Here is a 14,816-nt window from a genome sequence, read left to right as displayed (position 1 = left end):
GTCCTCTATGTTTACTTCTGGCTCAAAATATTACATTACTTGACTGAGGCCAAGGTGGTTAACCTTATTCTCAAAATCTGTACTTAAAAAAGAGAAAAGGGGGCATCATTTGGAATTCAGGGAAACAATAATTAAATATACAAAGGTTTCACTAGTCTCTCCCTGAACAATCAGTTTCTAAGAGTCTGGAGTGATTTGGGGAGACTTGAGTAGCCATTCCCCATCCTGCTATTCAGAGGGTCTCCTTCTCCTTAACAGGTTCCAAGGATGAATACAAGACCTTAAATGGTGACTACTTCTACTAGCTAGGCTAGACCCACCGAATCTCAAAGAACATTTCTGATTGGTCACTCATTTGGGGAAATGACCCTTCACAGCAGGACCCTGTTGACTTAACTGAATTTCAAAGGCAAGTTATACCAAAACAAAGTGTCTGTATCAGCGTCCTCCTCTAACAAGCCCCCACAGATGTATGAGCCCTTGAAAGAGCCCATCCGTCGACACAGTGCTTCATATGGCAACATGTCTGAGGGCCACCGATGGTTAGAGCTGGCACCATGCTCTGGGCTGGCTGGAAAGGCCAGTTTAATTCATGAGCAGCCAGCCATCCTTTCTACACCATGCATACATGGAGATTCTTCTTTGATTTGTGGATTTAATCACAGCTTCCAAAACCTGTCATGATTTATGACTGTGACTTTTACACTGACGGTCAATAGGAAACATTTACTCGGGTTAGCTGATTGGTGAGACTGCTGCATCTAAGCAATTCCTAAGCCTCCCTTCAGAGTGACACATTTCACCTTGTCAGCAGACCCATTGGCCGAGGGCAGATCTGGAGACAGTGATTCCTCATTGACACAGTACTGATAAATAGAACAATTATTTAAAGAGGCAATGAATTCACTAGTCAGACTTGAAACCCATTCAAACAGATAAGAAGGACCTAGAAGGACGCTCTCTGCCTCTATGCTGGAGATGTTTCTATCTTCTTCCTTTTAAAACTATTTAAAAGCACCAAGCAGCTTTGTCCCAATAAAGTTGTTTCTCTTTGGCCAATCTAATAGTGGATCACACTTTTCCCAGATAAGAACAAAATCTTCCATAGACAGACTGGAGCTTTATGGCTCATGAAGTCTGTGGTATTTTAAATAAGGGTGGCCCCATAGACTCATATATTTGAATGCTTAGCCCACAGATGATAGAACTGTTTGGGAAGGATTGGGAGATATGGCCTTTTTGGAATAGATGTGTCACTGGGCATGGACTTGGAGATTTCTAAACTCAAAGCCATTCCCAGTTCGCTCTCTCTGTTCCGAGCTTATGGATCAAGATGTGGGCTCTCAGTTGCTGCTGGAATGCCACGCCCGCCTACAGCCATGTCCTCCCCCCACCCCCCATGATGGTCATGGACTCTAAGTCTTCAAAACTGTAAGCCTTTGATAAATTCGTTACTCTGTCAGCTGCCTTGATCATAAGGCCTTGTCACAGCAGTCGAGAAGTGGTCCAAGCCCAAGCTTAGCCCAGCTCCTCCTGCTTTCTTCTCTTTTCCCTTCCAACTCCTGAATCTCTGGGCACTCCTCATCAGCCTGGATGTCTTGGTTTTTTGAGAAAAGGTCTCACTATGAATTTCTGGCTGGCTCGAACTCATAGCAATATGTCAACCTCTGCCTCCTAGATGTTGGGTTAAAAAGCGGTCTCACCACGCCCAGCTGGATTAAAAGGTGTTTGTCACCATTCCTTTTTTAAAAAAATATAAAGTAGCATACAGATAGAACAGTGCTCTAATACAAGTACACCCGAAGGGTTTCACACAGAACATGCCTATCCAGTGAGTGCTCCAGGAAGTCAGAGACCTTCCCCAGCAGCTCCAAACTTTGCCTGGCTCCCCCACCCTTCCTCCCTCCACACAGCCTGGACAACTGTGCCAGCCGAATCACTCCGTGAGCCCTTACATTCTGGCTTCTTTTACATTCCAGACACTCATCGAAATTGGTGGGGAGGGCTCTCTAGATTTCTGCTAAAGCCAAAGCTTCCCACTGTAACTACACCAGTCTACACCTATTCTGCTCTCCGTGGATATCTGAGTAGGCTCAAGTCTAACTCTGCCAAGGAGCTGTTATGAAGAGAACCCCTGAGAAGCACTCTCCACCTGGCATACAAGCAAGAGTGGGATGTTATAGCATTCAAATCTTTGAGGAAGGAGTTGTTTATGGTTTTGTCTTTTCATGAAATTTTCAGAGTAAATACAAAGAGTACTAATGTGTTCTGGAATCTTCCATTCACAAGGGAAAGCCTTCTCACCCAGCTTCTTGAGTTGGTGTGTTTTCTCCTGCTAGGTTTTGTGTCCTGCAACATGTCCAACACTCAGCCACTGCCTGGTAAGTGCTCAATGGGTAGCCTCTGAGCAACTGGCCTTGGTTGCCCTGCTGAACTTCCCACGCCTTCCCAACTCACTCCTATTTCCCTCTGAGCTGGGCTGACCTTGCCAAATACCCTGAAGTGTTTCTAGTTCTCATCTTAGCTAACCCCTCTGAAGCAAGTGGTGTCCATTCATTTTACTCCAGCACCCAAAGCATTCTCCAAGCTACCTGGTGCCATCTGCTGCACTAGACCACAGCAATAAAAGGTCAACACGATGCATTCTGATGAGCAACAGAGCCACTTGGCCACGCCCATGTCAAATGCTACCACAGAGTGGTACAGAGTTTCAGAACAAGGAGAATGGGCATCTAGCCCTATTTGTATTAATTAAGAGCAAACAGGCGTCCCACAAGCTCTAGCTCTGAGGTCACTCTTCCCTGATCATTAGGAACTGCTATCAACCTCATCCCCTTGTGTGTGTCACACCTAAATCCTTTACTAGCAGCCTGAGAGCACAAGGGACCCGTCCTTCTCTTGATTTGCAGCTCTTCTCACACCTCCTTTCCTGAAAGCATGCTCAGCTCTAGTCACGCCCTGGTTCAAGCTCTCCAGCGGCTCCCCAAGAGTTCCTGAACAAAAAGCAAACACTTCACCTTGCAGAGGGGCTGAAGGACCATGTGGGGTGGTGCTGTACCATGTCTCTGATCTCTTCTGTTTATCATTCCCTGTGTGTCAGACATACAGATGCTCCGCTGGTCCTTGACTTGGAGGGGCCATTTGTGAACTATTTCTTGGTCTCTTCACATGAAAACCTCCACCTTCACTCCAATCTCAACTCAAGAGCCCCTCCACAAAGCTCCAGAGGATTGTCTGGCCATTTGACACAATCAACCCCTGCAGTCCTCCAGCACTGTGCTGGCACCTTCTCTTTTACTGCCTTGCCCCTGAGAATCTTACTCGGAAGTCCAGGTAGACTGGACTTGGGATTCTCTTGTCTCAGCTTCATACATGCTGGGACTTCACATGCAAACCACCGCACCTGGCTGTGCTGGCACTTGGAACAACATTCATGATTGTCTGTCCTCAAGGCATCTACCACAACCTGAGACTATGACACTGGCTTGTATTAACCTGCTGAACATTGGGCTCTGTTACTGAACTTGCACAGTTCTGAATCTATAATGCCTATAGTAGTACCCACGACTTAAGGGGCCTTTAGTAAACGCCCAGCGAATGGATGGAAGGATGGATGGATGTCTCCACAGATTAGTGTCTGAGACAAATTCTGCAGCCAGCTCCCTGGTATCACTCACTAGATTGTGTACATTATTTTGGACAACTTATGTAACCTGTCTTCACCCCTTGTCAGCCTTACTCAGCAACAACACTGGGTTAAAAGTGTTTACCTCTTCCAGGGCTTATATGCAGTTTCTATAATAAAATTTCTGCCAGCCCTAGAGGAGTTATATCTTACTCATTTTTATTGACTGTGAGTTGATGAGGGCTTGCATATGAACCGTGGTGCACATGTGGAGGTCAGAAGGAAAGTTGTAGGAGATGTTCTCTCCTTCCACTGTGTGGAACCAAACAGAGGTCAGCAGGCTTGGCAGCAAATACCTTTATCCAAGCAATCTTACCAGCCCTGCAATTAAGTAAAATGCTAGAAATATTCAGATCAGAGCTTCACATCGTTAGTCCTAAAGAAATGGTAGCTTCGGGCTAGAGAGAAGACTCAGCAGTTAAGAGCACATACTGTTCTTGCAGAGGAAGAGAGTTCGATTGCCAGCCTTTACTCTGGGCAGCTCACTGGTCTTTTTAACCTCAGCCAGAAGGAATCTGATGACTCTGGCCTCCATGGGCACCGTACTCAAATGCACGAACCCACACACAAAATAAGCAAAGAAATCAAAACTAAACAGTGGTTTTGTACCACTGCTTGAGTAAGTGAGTCTCCTGCCTCAGCCTCCCATAACAGAAGCTGAAGCAAAGCATTCAGAGCCGTCTACTGTCTTCTCCTTAGCCCTGAATATGACTGGTCAGGTTGTAGATTCTTCTCTAGCAGTCTCCAGCCCTATTTCCTAGTGTCGCCCCACCCTTTCCACAGACTTCCCAAGCCTCCCATGTTACCATCTGAAGACAAAGCACGCCATCTGGAAACCCAACCGTTAGATTTTCTTGGGTAACTTAGGGAGACCCTGTTGCAAAACTTAAAAGTAAGTAGGTTGGTGGGGGTGAGAGTCAGTAGCAGAGCGCATGCCTAATGTGCAGAGGCCCCACCCTCAGCACCAGAAAGAAAAGCTACTGCTTTTATTATTTTTAGTAATCCTTCTTTAGATTTGCCTTATTATTTTATGTGTATGTGAGTGTTTTGCCTGTGTGCACATTCATGCATCACGCCCACACCTGGTGTCTGTAGAGTTCAAAAGAGGGTGTTGATCCCCCCAGAGCTACAATTACAGACTGGTGTGGGCCACCACCCAGGTGCTGGGAATTGAACCTGGGTCACCGCAAGAACAAGTACTCTTAACTGCTAAGCCAACCCTCCAGCCACAAAAGGCTTTCTTTTTAATTAGCTTTTGTTGAAAATTCTGTTTAAAACTTTACTAAAGTTTCTTTATGATACGACTTTACTTGTATTTTCTAATGAAAGGTGCACGGACCCAAACACTGACAACTCTCCAGGACGTGCTGACATCTACCTGTTTGCCTCATAAGAACCCAGGAATGACAAGGCACCAGGCTGGGAGGGGAGCCACTCTGGACTTCCTGCCCTGCGCATCCACCAAGAGGAAAGAGTGGATGTCTTCATCCCCAGCAGCCACAGGAAACCAAACATCAAGTATGAGTAACTTGTTCAAGGTTATTCAACCAAGCAGTGGTCCTCAAAAAATATTCTGCTCACAAACCCAGCAGGAAAGACACCTCGACAGGTTGGCCCAGCTCCTCCACAGATGACAGAATTCACTGCTCCAATGTGACAGTTTCATTTCATGGGGGTGATCAGCAAACCACTTGCCCTGAGCCAAGTTCAGCTCTCTCTTGCGTCAATAAAGCTTCAATAGTGAAGTAATAAGGGCAGCGGCGGGGCTGCTCTCCCCAACACCCCAGCCGCCTGCCCGGCTAGCTTATGCCCGAAATAACAACACACAAACTATATTCATTTAAACACTGCTTGGCCCATTCTCTTCTAGGCTAATTCTCACATATTAATTTAGCCCATTTCTAATCATCTGTGTGTAGCACCCCAAGGTGCGCTTACCGGGGAGATTCTAGCCTAGTCCATCCTGGGTCGGAGCTTCATCCCAGGAGCGGGGCATGGCATCTCTCTCTGAGGCGTCTGCTCCCGAGAGAGCTGTCGAGTCTCTGACCTCACTTCCTGTTCCTCCCAGCGTTTTGTTCTGTTTACTCCTCCCACCTATCCTCTAACCAATAAAATGGGCCAAGGCAGTTCCTTTATTAGCCACTGACCTTCCTCCATCACAATAGCACACATCCAGGCCCAAATACATGCACATCTGCACATTTGCGGCTTATGGTCTGTGTGTGGTTGGTGATGTGTGTAGTTTACGGGCATGTTTATATGATTTATGGTGTGTATGTATGACTATGTATTTGTGTGAACTTTATGGATATATTTTGTATGGTTGGTGGTGTGTGTAGTTTATGGTATGTGTATATGTATATAGCTGTGAGGTTTATGTATGTGTTTGTGTGCATCTGTGTTCATATGGTTTACATTATATAGTTTGGGGCGTATGTGTATTATGTATGTTTCTGATTTACAGTTACTTCTCGGGAATATGTTGGGGAAGGAGTATGATTGCTTTCAGGATGTGTATATGTATGTGTTTGCATCTGTGTTATTTACAGGGTGTGGGGATACGGCTGGTGTGTGTGTCTATATGTGTGTATGTGTCTGTGTGGTTTATGGTTGATTCCAAGGTGTGTGTGAGGGTGTGTTTGTAGTTCACAGTTGGTCCAGTATGCAACTTCAGAGCTTACAGGTGCGTCACATACCTTCTGGCCTGAAAAGCTCAAAATTATTACCATCTGAGCCCTCATGGAAATAAATATATATTGGTCAACTTCTAAGAATGGTCTACTGTCTGAGGTTTGCTCTACAAGTATTAGAATCCTCAACTAGCTCTTGATTCTGTTCAAATTATTTCACTTGACAGGGAGATTTTGGTAAACAATAGTTGCCAATATTTGATTCACAGTCACACTGTACAAAGAAAAAACTCAATGGCTGCATTTATGGTTCAAGTAGCACACTGTCTGCAACTGGTGCAATGCGGGTATAGAGTAGCTGCAGTTCTTGGAAAGAGACTGTCACAGACAGAACAAAGTGTGTAGGTGAAATGCGACGTGTTTTCCTCTGGAAGTCTTTCATTCAAGGTTGAACAGGCACCACCCCCTCCAGTGTTCTATATTCCACCAGCTGAGCTAATCCTATTTTCACCAAAGATCCAGATATCATTTATTGGCACCTTGCTTTTCTCATAAATAGAAGCATGCCCTCTCCCAGGTTCCTTCACTGATACCTCTTGAAAACTAAACATCTGAAAAGAAATGTGGTCTCCTGAACACTGATGTATTTTTCACCAGGGTCTTTGGAAGCTAAATGCATCCTAAAATAACTTACAGCATATTCAGAATTGAAATCCAGCCTTCCAACTCCTCCTGCAAAGGTCTGATCATTTGTGACACTTTCATCTCATTTTTTAAAACCTTTTACTATGGAAATTTTCAAATATGCAAAAAAATGAAAGGATAGTCCCCAGCCACTAGCTTCTACAAGTACCAGCATTCTGCAATTTTTCCAGTGGATCCCTCCTCCCAACGTTTTGTTTGCTATTTGTTAGAGCGTTTGAAAGCTCATTTCACACACCAAGTCATTTCACTCATGAATGCTTATTTCTGTTAGGGCTCTTCCTTTGAAGAAAAACATGATACCATTATCACCACCAAAATAATAAATAATAATTCTTAATGTTATCTAATATTCAATCTCACTTCAATGTCTTTTATTTTCATACTGGTTCTGTTCAAGCAAGGATCCAAATATGACCACATACTGTGTGCTCAAGATTAGTCTCTTAAGTCTATTTCCAAGTGCCATAGAGCCCTGGCATTCCTCAATCATCCATCCCTGGATGAACAGCTCTCATCAACAGTGACACCTCTTCAGCCTCTGCGCACTGTAAGCGAACCCCGACTCCTTTAGAATTCCCTAGGCCAACCCTAACGGCCCTACCGCCCACCTGCAACCCCAGCTGAAAACCAGAATGGAAGACTACCTCCCTCCCTCATGCACTCAAGAGAATTCAGATGGCTTCAACAAGCCAGCCCCAGAAAATCCCATCTTTTCTGGGCCGCTCTGGCCTGGAGAATCTGGAAGGCTTAAAGCAAGGCACCCACTCATCACACCTTCGTTCTGAGATCAGCCAAACCTAATCAAGGATCACCAAGCAAATCAGACATTACTGTTGTCAGTATCGATATGAATTTGCACCTACACCATACAGGACATGAGGTTATGAAAAGGATGGCCAGAGTCCCTGCCCACAGGAACCTGACCTAAACCTAGAGTCAGTGGTTCTCAACCTGTGGATCAATTTGGGGTCACATATCAGATCCCCTGCACGCCAGATATTTACATTCCGATTCCTAACAGTAGCAAAATTACAGTTAGAAATGAAGTAGCAACCAAATTAACTTTATGGTTGGGGTCACCACAGCATGAGGAACTATATTAAAGGGTCACGACATTAGGAAGATTGAGAACCACCGATTTAGATAAACCGCCCAAATCACCCAAGGAGACAACAGATAAAGGAGCACCCAAACTGACAACCATGCCCCAACTCCTGGGTGAAGAGTATCTGTCAGGTCAATCCACACAGTGAGACAAAAAGACCAGGAGTTAGGAGGAACAAAATGTGTCTTCTTTACCATTTTATGCCACACTAGATCTTAAACGCTCTGACTCCCAGTCTTATTTGTAAGCCAGGATAATCCCACTTACTTCCCAGGGGAACAGCCACTATTTACTGAGTGTTAATGGTGCACAAGAACTCATGTCACCTTCTATGGGGGGTTAATCCCTCACTATGCAGCCCTGGCCAGCCTAGAACCCACCACGTAGAGCAAGTTGGCCTCGAATCCATAAAAGACTTATGAGGTGGGCAGTTGTTATTCTCATCTGCAGATGAAATGACCAATTAGGCTCTAAGTGGCAGGGTGACCTGCCCCGGATCACAGCACAGCTACAGTGCCACTGGATGTCACCTGGCGGCTCACGGACTCAAGAGCTAGGCCTCCTCACCATTGACTTCTATTTTCTCTTCAAGTGTCAAGTGACATTAATAAAGTTGACTCCTTCTGGGTAAAGAGATAAAATGTGCTCAACACTGCAAGGTCTACCCAAAATTCTCAGTCAACAGCAACTCTTATCACTAGGGATGTGCCGGAAGGGAGGGAAAAGGACCAATGACCAGGAAGGCCCATCTGACTATGGCTACTTTGGGGACTTGTGCTGGCCTCATACACCAGCAAGCCTCCCTCGGGCCTGTGAGGGAGATCCGGGGAATAGTGGCTGTTTCTAGTTCATCTTTGTTACCGCTCAGAAACCCATCAAATGACCTGGCCAGGAAGAGGTAGGCACTGGGGAAAAAAATGCGTTGCCTAGAAAAGCCAGCCAAAGGTTCATTCATTCATTAATCACACATTCGAACTCGCATGTCAAAGTAGTATCTCTCTCAGCTACTGTCCCTTAAGAATAATCCCAGAAAAAAAGAGCAGGCTAGAAGGGTCAAGTGGGAGAGACCCACTCAAAACGAGAGAAGCAGTGTGCCCCAAGAAGAGATGGAGCTGGGGCCACAAGTACAGGAGGCTCACACGCCCTGACGACTTCTCTCAGCTCCCAGAGCAGCTAAGGGAGAAACTGACAGGAAGTCAAAGTTTCCAACAGACCCAAGTCCTGGCCTTGGAAGCAGTGTCACCTGAGGAAATGGGCTCATAGGGGAAGGAAGGCTCGACCTGAGGTTCCCGCCCCGTCTAAGTGCACCCTACAATCCTCCAAGAGAGACCCAAAGAGGGGCGGGGCGCCCCAACTGTTACTTACAGTCGTCTAAGTCATCCTGCAAGTCCACAAAGTACAGGGGGATCTCTGAAAAATCAAAAGGCACACAAGGAGTTACGCGAGGCGGTGCGGGCGGCGAGTCCCGGGCTCGCGGAGGTGGGACGGGGAGGCTCCCGGGGAGGGGGAGGGGAGCCGCTCGGAGACCCCGGAGCCTGGACCCACTCACCCGCCATCTTGGGAAGGGCTGGAGGGCGGGGCTGGAGGCGGAGCGAGACCGAAGGTCACGCCCCTCCGCCGCGCTCCGCCCACCCGCCTGGTCCCGCTTACCCGCCATCTTGGGGATGGGTGGGAGGTGGAGATAGGGGCGTGGCGATGCCATGATTACGCCCCACCCCGTTCCGCCCCCTCCTCAGAGGCGCCCGGGCCGAGCTGGAGGGCGGGGCGAGGCTGAGGCTCCGCCCCTGATGCTCCGCCCATCCGCCTGGGAACCGCGAGCCGGCCGCCCCGCCCTCGCGGCGAAGGTGGCTGCCGAAGTGGGCGGGGAGGTCAGGTGACCCTGCCGGCGTCCCAAGATGGCGGCGGCTGTAGAGCCCGGGAGGCCGAGGGAGCGTCCGGGCTGTTGAGGTGCCTTCGCGGGGCAAGCGACGGGTCGGCCGGACCGAAGGGCGGCGGCGGAGGCACGGCCGCCCCGCGTGCAGAGCCGGGGCTGGGTGGTGCCACCGGCAGCGGCGCCGGGGGATGCTGGTGTTGGGCAGGGCCTCTCCCTCAACTTAGGGCGGCGGCAGGCCCGCACCCCTGGTCCCTGGACCATGGCGCTGAGGGAACTCAAAGTGTGCCTGCTGGGGGTGAGTGGCGGCGGGCCGGGCCCCGAGGGCGGCGGAGGCCAAGTGGGCGGGTCCCGGCATCCCTGGGCCCCTTGCACCCCTTCCCGCCCTGTGCGGGACGCCGCCCCTCCGCAGACCCCTGGGCCGTCCGGACCCCCAGGCTGTGCCCCACCCAAGTCGGGGTGGTCCCCGGCGCCCCAGAGAGGTGTCCTCTTTCCATCCCACAGTGAAGCGGCCCGCGGGTAGTTTCCTTCCAACTTTGCGAGGGACTCCTTTGAAGTTGGCCACGTCTCTCAAAGTTAACCCCCTAGCAGGTCTTTAGGTTTTTATAAGCGCCCTTGGCCTGCTTTCTGCAGTGTGGGATACTTTTGAACTTTTGGAACGTCTCTGACATTTCTGCAAGAGTTACTTTCAAAAGTTTACTCTCCTAGTGGAGAAAGGAGGAGTCCATACCAGGAAGCTTCCAGGTCTTTGAAGCTTCAGCTTCCGGTCCTCTGTTGGTAGTTTGGCCATTCCAAAGCCTTCTGATGGTCTCCTTCCTGAGTTTCTGTTTTAATGACCGACTGAAAAGAATTCCAATAACTAGACGTTTTTTACCCCTCTACTAGGGTGGGGCTAGGGTTCATCCGGGATTACTCAGGCCCAGCTTGGAAGCACAGAGTTTCCTGGTATATGTGAAAAGGCCTTCGAGTCGGCACTTTACTCAAGAAGCAGAAGCATGGGGTCTTTTTCTTCGTGGATGGAGGAGGAGCATCCTAGTTACTGAACCTAAAACTTTGTACATGCTAGGCCAGCCTGTCCCACCCAGCTTTGTGTATCCCTAGCTTGTTTCTGTTTTACAGCAGGATCTTAAGGAGCTGCCGAGGCTATCCTTGAAGTCTCTGCATAGCCTCAGCAAGCCTTGAACCTGGAACTCCCCCGCTTCAACCTCCCAGATTTGCTGGGATTGTAGGCCTGTACCACTAGGCAGGCCAGCCTGGGTCTTTCAAGAGGTTCTAGTGTCTCTTAATCTTAAAAACTACAAAACCCTTCCATAGTACTTTTTAAATATTTTTTTTAAAGTTTCCCACTGTGTAGCCATGACTGGCACAGAATTCGCTTTGTAGGCTAAGAAATCTTTGTACCACAGAGATCTGCCTGCCTCTGCATCCCAAGTGCTGGAATCAAGCATCCACTACTGGGCCTGGCCCCAGTAATACAGTTTGAAGTAAAATTACTTCACTGACGCATTGCAAAAGCCTTCTTTGTGTCCCTCAACTTAGAAAATCGACAGATGTGGGTACTTTTTCTAAAATTCCCCACTTTATGCCACAAAGTGGGTTTGGGCGTCTGCAGATAGCAAGCTTTTCCTCAGTCACACATCTTACTCTCTTTCAGGATACTGGTGTGGGTAAATCAAGCATCGTATGGCGATTCGTGGAAGACAGTTTTGATCCGAATATCAATCCTACCATAGGGTAAGAGAACAAGTTTACTTAATATACTTCGTAGAATGCATGAAAAGTCATTTCAAGGAAAAAAATGTGTTGCTAGTGTAACCCATGTCATCTTGAGTTCAGTGAAATTTTGAGTTCCAAACCCTCTTGAGCATTGTAATACTGGTGACAGTAATGAAATCATAAAGTAACTTCAAAATGCTAGGTATTTTTGTTTTTTGCTTTTTCGGTCTCTAGTATTTTTGGTCAGTAAAGTTGACTGTCTAAAGAGATTTTGAAGGTCTGATTATTTTTCATTCGGTGTGTGAATGTCAGTGTAGTGCCCACCTTGAAGGCCAGAGGAATCAGATGCCCTCGGAGGTGGTTGTGAACTGCCTGCTGTGGGTCCTGGGAACCAAACTCAGGTCCTCTGGAGAGCACTGCTTTTTACTGCTGAGCCATCTCCCCAGCCTCAGAGAATGAACAAAAATCTTTTCTATTTAAATGTCATAGGGGTGATAATGGGATTAATTCTAATTTTTCTGTGTGAGAACTTGAGAGCTGTGTAGACTCTACTATTAAATTAAAAGCTTAATTTAATTACAATTAAATAATGATTATGTACTATTTATTCTGAAAATCCTGCCAGTCAAATGGTTTCCTGTCTTTAAAGAAAAATTGTGTGTGGCTCATCATCAGGCTATGCTGTGTCTTGGTGGTCCTGTGAAGACCATTCTCTACCTCCTAGGGAACAGCTTCACTGAGAATTTGTTAAATCTCTGGGTTTCTTACACATTGGAGAGCATGCAGATGAAATCCACCACTCTGTCTATAGTTGCAATAGCATACTTCCAGAAGAACTGGGTGTGTCCACATGTTTGGAGTTGTCACCTCCCACGTCGGGTCCTCTTGGTACCTGCATTACAAAGTGACAAGTGTGGATGAGTCAGTGAGTGACATACTTCATTCACACCGAGTCACAGCTGGAAACCCAAGGACCACAAATAGTAAATACCACCTCAGTTCCTTTTGGATGAGTAGAGAGAAGTCCACGCCACGCCTTGGCCCAGTCAGGCTTCCCCTGTGTCGCAGGCTATTATCTTTGCTGATATTTTACAATAAAGACTATAAAGCCCCCTCCTTCTTTATCCTAGCTACCTTTCTGCCTCTGACTTCCTCTCCCTTGACTAGCACCTCTCTGGAGTTCTGGATCCCCAGCTTTTCTTCACTTTCTCCCCTATCCTGCAGCTCTGCTGCCCATGTATCCTGATGAATTCCAGCAGCATCCCCTCCTCCTACCATCTTGCTACTTAAGCTGGAAGAGAACCTGCCACTTTGTCATCTGTCACTTTGTGCAGCCCACTGTCAACACAATTCCACCCCACCCCTCATGTCACTAAATCCACCTCTGGGTACTAGTCATGGTGGGAACACCACAACAAACCCAGTGGGTATTTTTCCAAAATGTTGGGTCTCAGCCATAAGGTGTTCGGGTATAGCAGGTGTTCTGGATGCTGGTGATTTATATCTGACTTCAGCAAACTGTAGCCTTGTGTCCTGCCTGCTTTGTTTGTAAATAAAGCATTGCTGAAGCAGTCACACCTGTCTACTGTTTCCAGGCTGTCCTGACCAAAGGCAGGGGTCCTGTGGCACAGAAAGCCAGGATTTGCTATCTGGCACTATGGCACTTTTATTTATTTTTGCAGCAGGCAAAAATATTTAGGCTTAGGTAGGACTAAAACTTAATATGTAGCCTAGGATGACTCAGTCTCCTGAGTGCTGGGATGAGCCATCATATGTCTAACCTGGTACTTTTCAGAATACATTTACTGAATCCTGATTTGGACATACTCTGTTCATATCAAATAGCTTCCCTGTGGGTTAAGAGAGAAGCAAGTTCTGTAACTATTGTGTAGAAAATGATTCTTTAGCATATCTCTGTGATGTCAGCACAAAGCAGGCCCTGACCTGCCTAAGGTTGCCTGATTCCTGCGGGTCCCATGGAAAATGGGAAGCACTTAATAACGGTGAGACATTTAAATACTGAAAGATGAGTGGATTATACTTTGTAGGAAGTTAAGAAACTGTGTTTGCAGAGGAGTATGTCAGTTGGTAGGGGTGAGAGGTGGCAAGAAGTAATCTGCACAGCCCTGGGAGTTTGAAGGGCCAGCCAGGTGGAAAAGGGTCTGAATTGAGCCAGGACAGAGAGTAAGACCAGGAAGAGTGGCCAGCGAGGCTGTTGAGACAAAGATCAGGCAAGGAGCCTTAAATATGGGGAGTGAGTCACCATGATAGGTGCAAACCAGATGTAATGGAATGAGGTCCCTTGTCTTCTCTGGTTCCTTCCCTCCACCCGAGGCTATCTCTTTCACTGGGACTGCTTGGCCTCTCCTACTGCTGAAGTAAGCCTTGGGCTTCTTCAAATCGTGTCCTCTTTGTTCCCAAAACATCCATTCACCTGGGTCATGTGACCCAACTTGAGCTTCTCCTAGCCTTTTCCTTGGCCACTGGTCCAAAGCTATGGTTTAGACTTAGCTCCCTAAAGAAGTGGATGTCTCTCCCCTGCTCCTCAGTGTCTTCTTCCCTGATGGCCCAAATGAGTTATGGAATAGGGAAGAGCCTTGGCCTCAAGAGAACCTTCTTGTTTGTGGACTTGACGTGGGACCTCAGTGAGTGTCCACAGTGAACACTGGCTGGGAGAATTTCCACTCCAGTGGGCAGGCTGCTGTTGGATTTGTCTGGCTCGTACCTGCTTTGTGGGTTTGATGAAGAGTCACTGAAGATTCACTTGTTTAGCATAGGAAGTATTGTTAAGTGTTGGCAGTAGCTGATAAGACATCAACCACATGCTATAATTCCATCCCTCAAGGAACACAGGAGGATGAGGACCCCATTAGAGTCACCACTGTGATGAGCTTAAATAATCCTTGGAAGCTCATTGTGTCCCTTGGGTGTGCTGGAATAGAGAGGTTGCCGTCACTGTGGGCAGGTGGGTGGGTCCCACACTGTTAACACCAAATTCTCTCCTAAGAGCCAACCTTGAAGAGATTGTACTCACCAGGTAGCCTGTGCCCATAGGTGATCCACAGATACCTGGGAGCTCTGCGTGCTTGTGACTGTACTTGTAAG

At 47.5% G+C, this 14,816-nt stretch overlaps 2 protein-coding genes across 9 annotated transcripts in view; one reads left to right on the top strand and one right to left on the bottom strand.

The window, feature by feature from the left end:
* The window catches only part of LOC121440805 (serine/threonine-protein phosphatase 4 regulatory subunit 1-like), an 88,761-nt gene extending 79,165 nt beyond the window's left edge, over positions 1 to 9,596 (bottom strand). For 5 of the 6 annotated variants that reach the window (XM_041641728.1, XM_041641731.1, XM_041641729.1 and 2 more), the window contains exon 1: positions 9,491 to 9,596. The gene's annotated coding sequence lies outside the window, so the exon portion shown is untranslated. The remainder of the gene's footprint in view (positions 1 to 9,490) is intronic. The other variant, XM_041641730.1, reaches the window with a different exon arrangement.
* Positions 9,597 to 9,961: 365 nt separating this feature from the next.
* Rab22a (RAB22A, member RAS oncogene family) overlaps positions 9,962 to 14,816 on the top strand; it is a 52,520-nt gene continuing 47,665 nt past the window's right edge. The window contains exons 1-2 of one of the 3 annotated variants that reach the window (XM_041641678.1): positions 9,962 to 10,293; positions 11,650 to 11,729. In XM_041641678.1, coding sequence (XP_041497612.1) covers positions 10,258 to 10,293; positions 11,650 to 11,729 — 116 coding nt within the window. In that variant the 5' untranslated portion in view covers positions 9,962 to 10,257. The remainder of the gene's footprint in view (positions 10,294 to 11,649; positions 11,730 to 14,816) is intronic. The other 2 variants (XM_041641679.1, XM_041641680.1) reach the window with 2 other exon arrangements.

This window comes from Microtus oregoni, unplaced genomic scaffold (genome assembly GCF_018167655.1).
Source record: "Microtus oregoni isolate MIOR12 unplaced genomic scaffold, Mior012 000071F_ref0000514, whole genome shotgun sequence".
In the NCBI taxonomy this organism is placed as follows: domain Eukaryota; kingdom Metazoa; phylum Chordata; class Mammalia; order Rodentia; family Cricetidae; genus Microtus; species Microtus oregoni.
The sequence above is the reverse complement of the archived record's forward strand: the minus strand, read 5'-3'. Positions and strand labels throughout refer to the sequence as shown.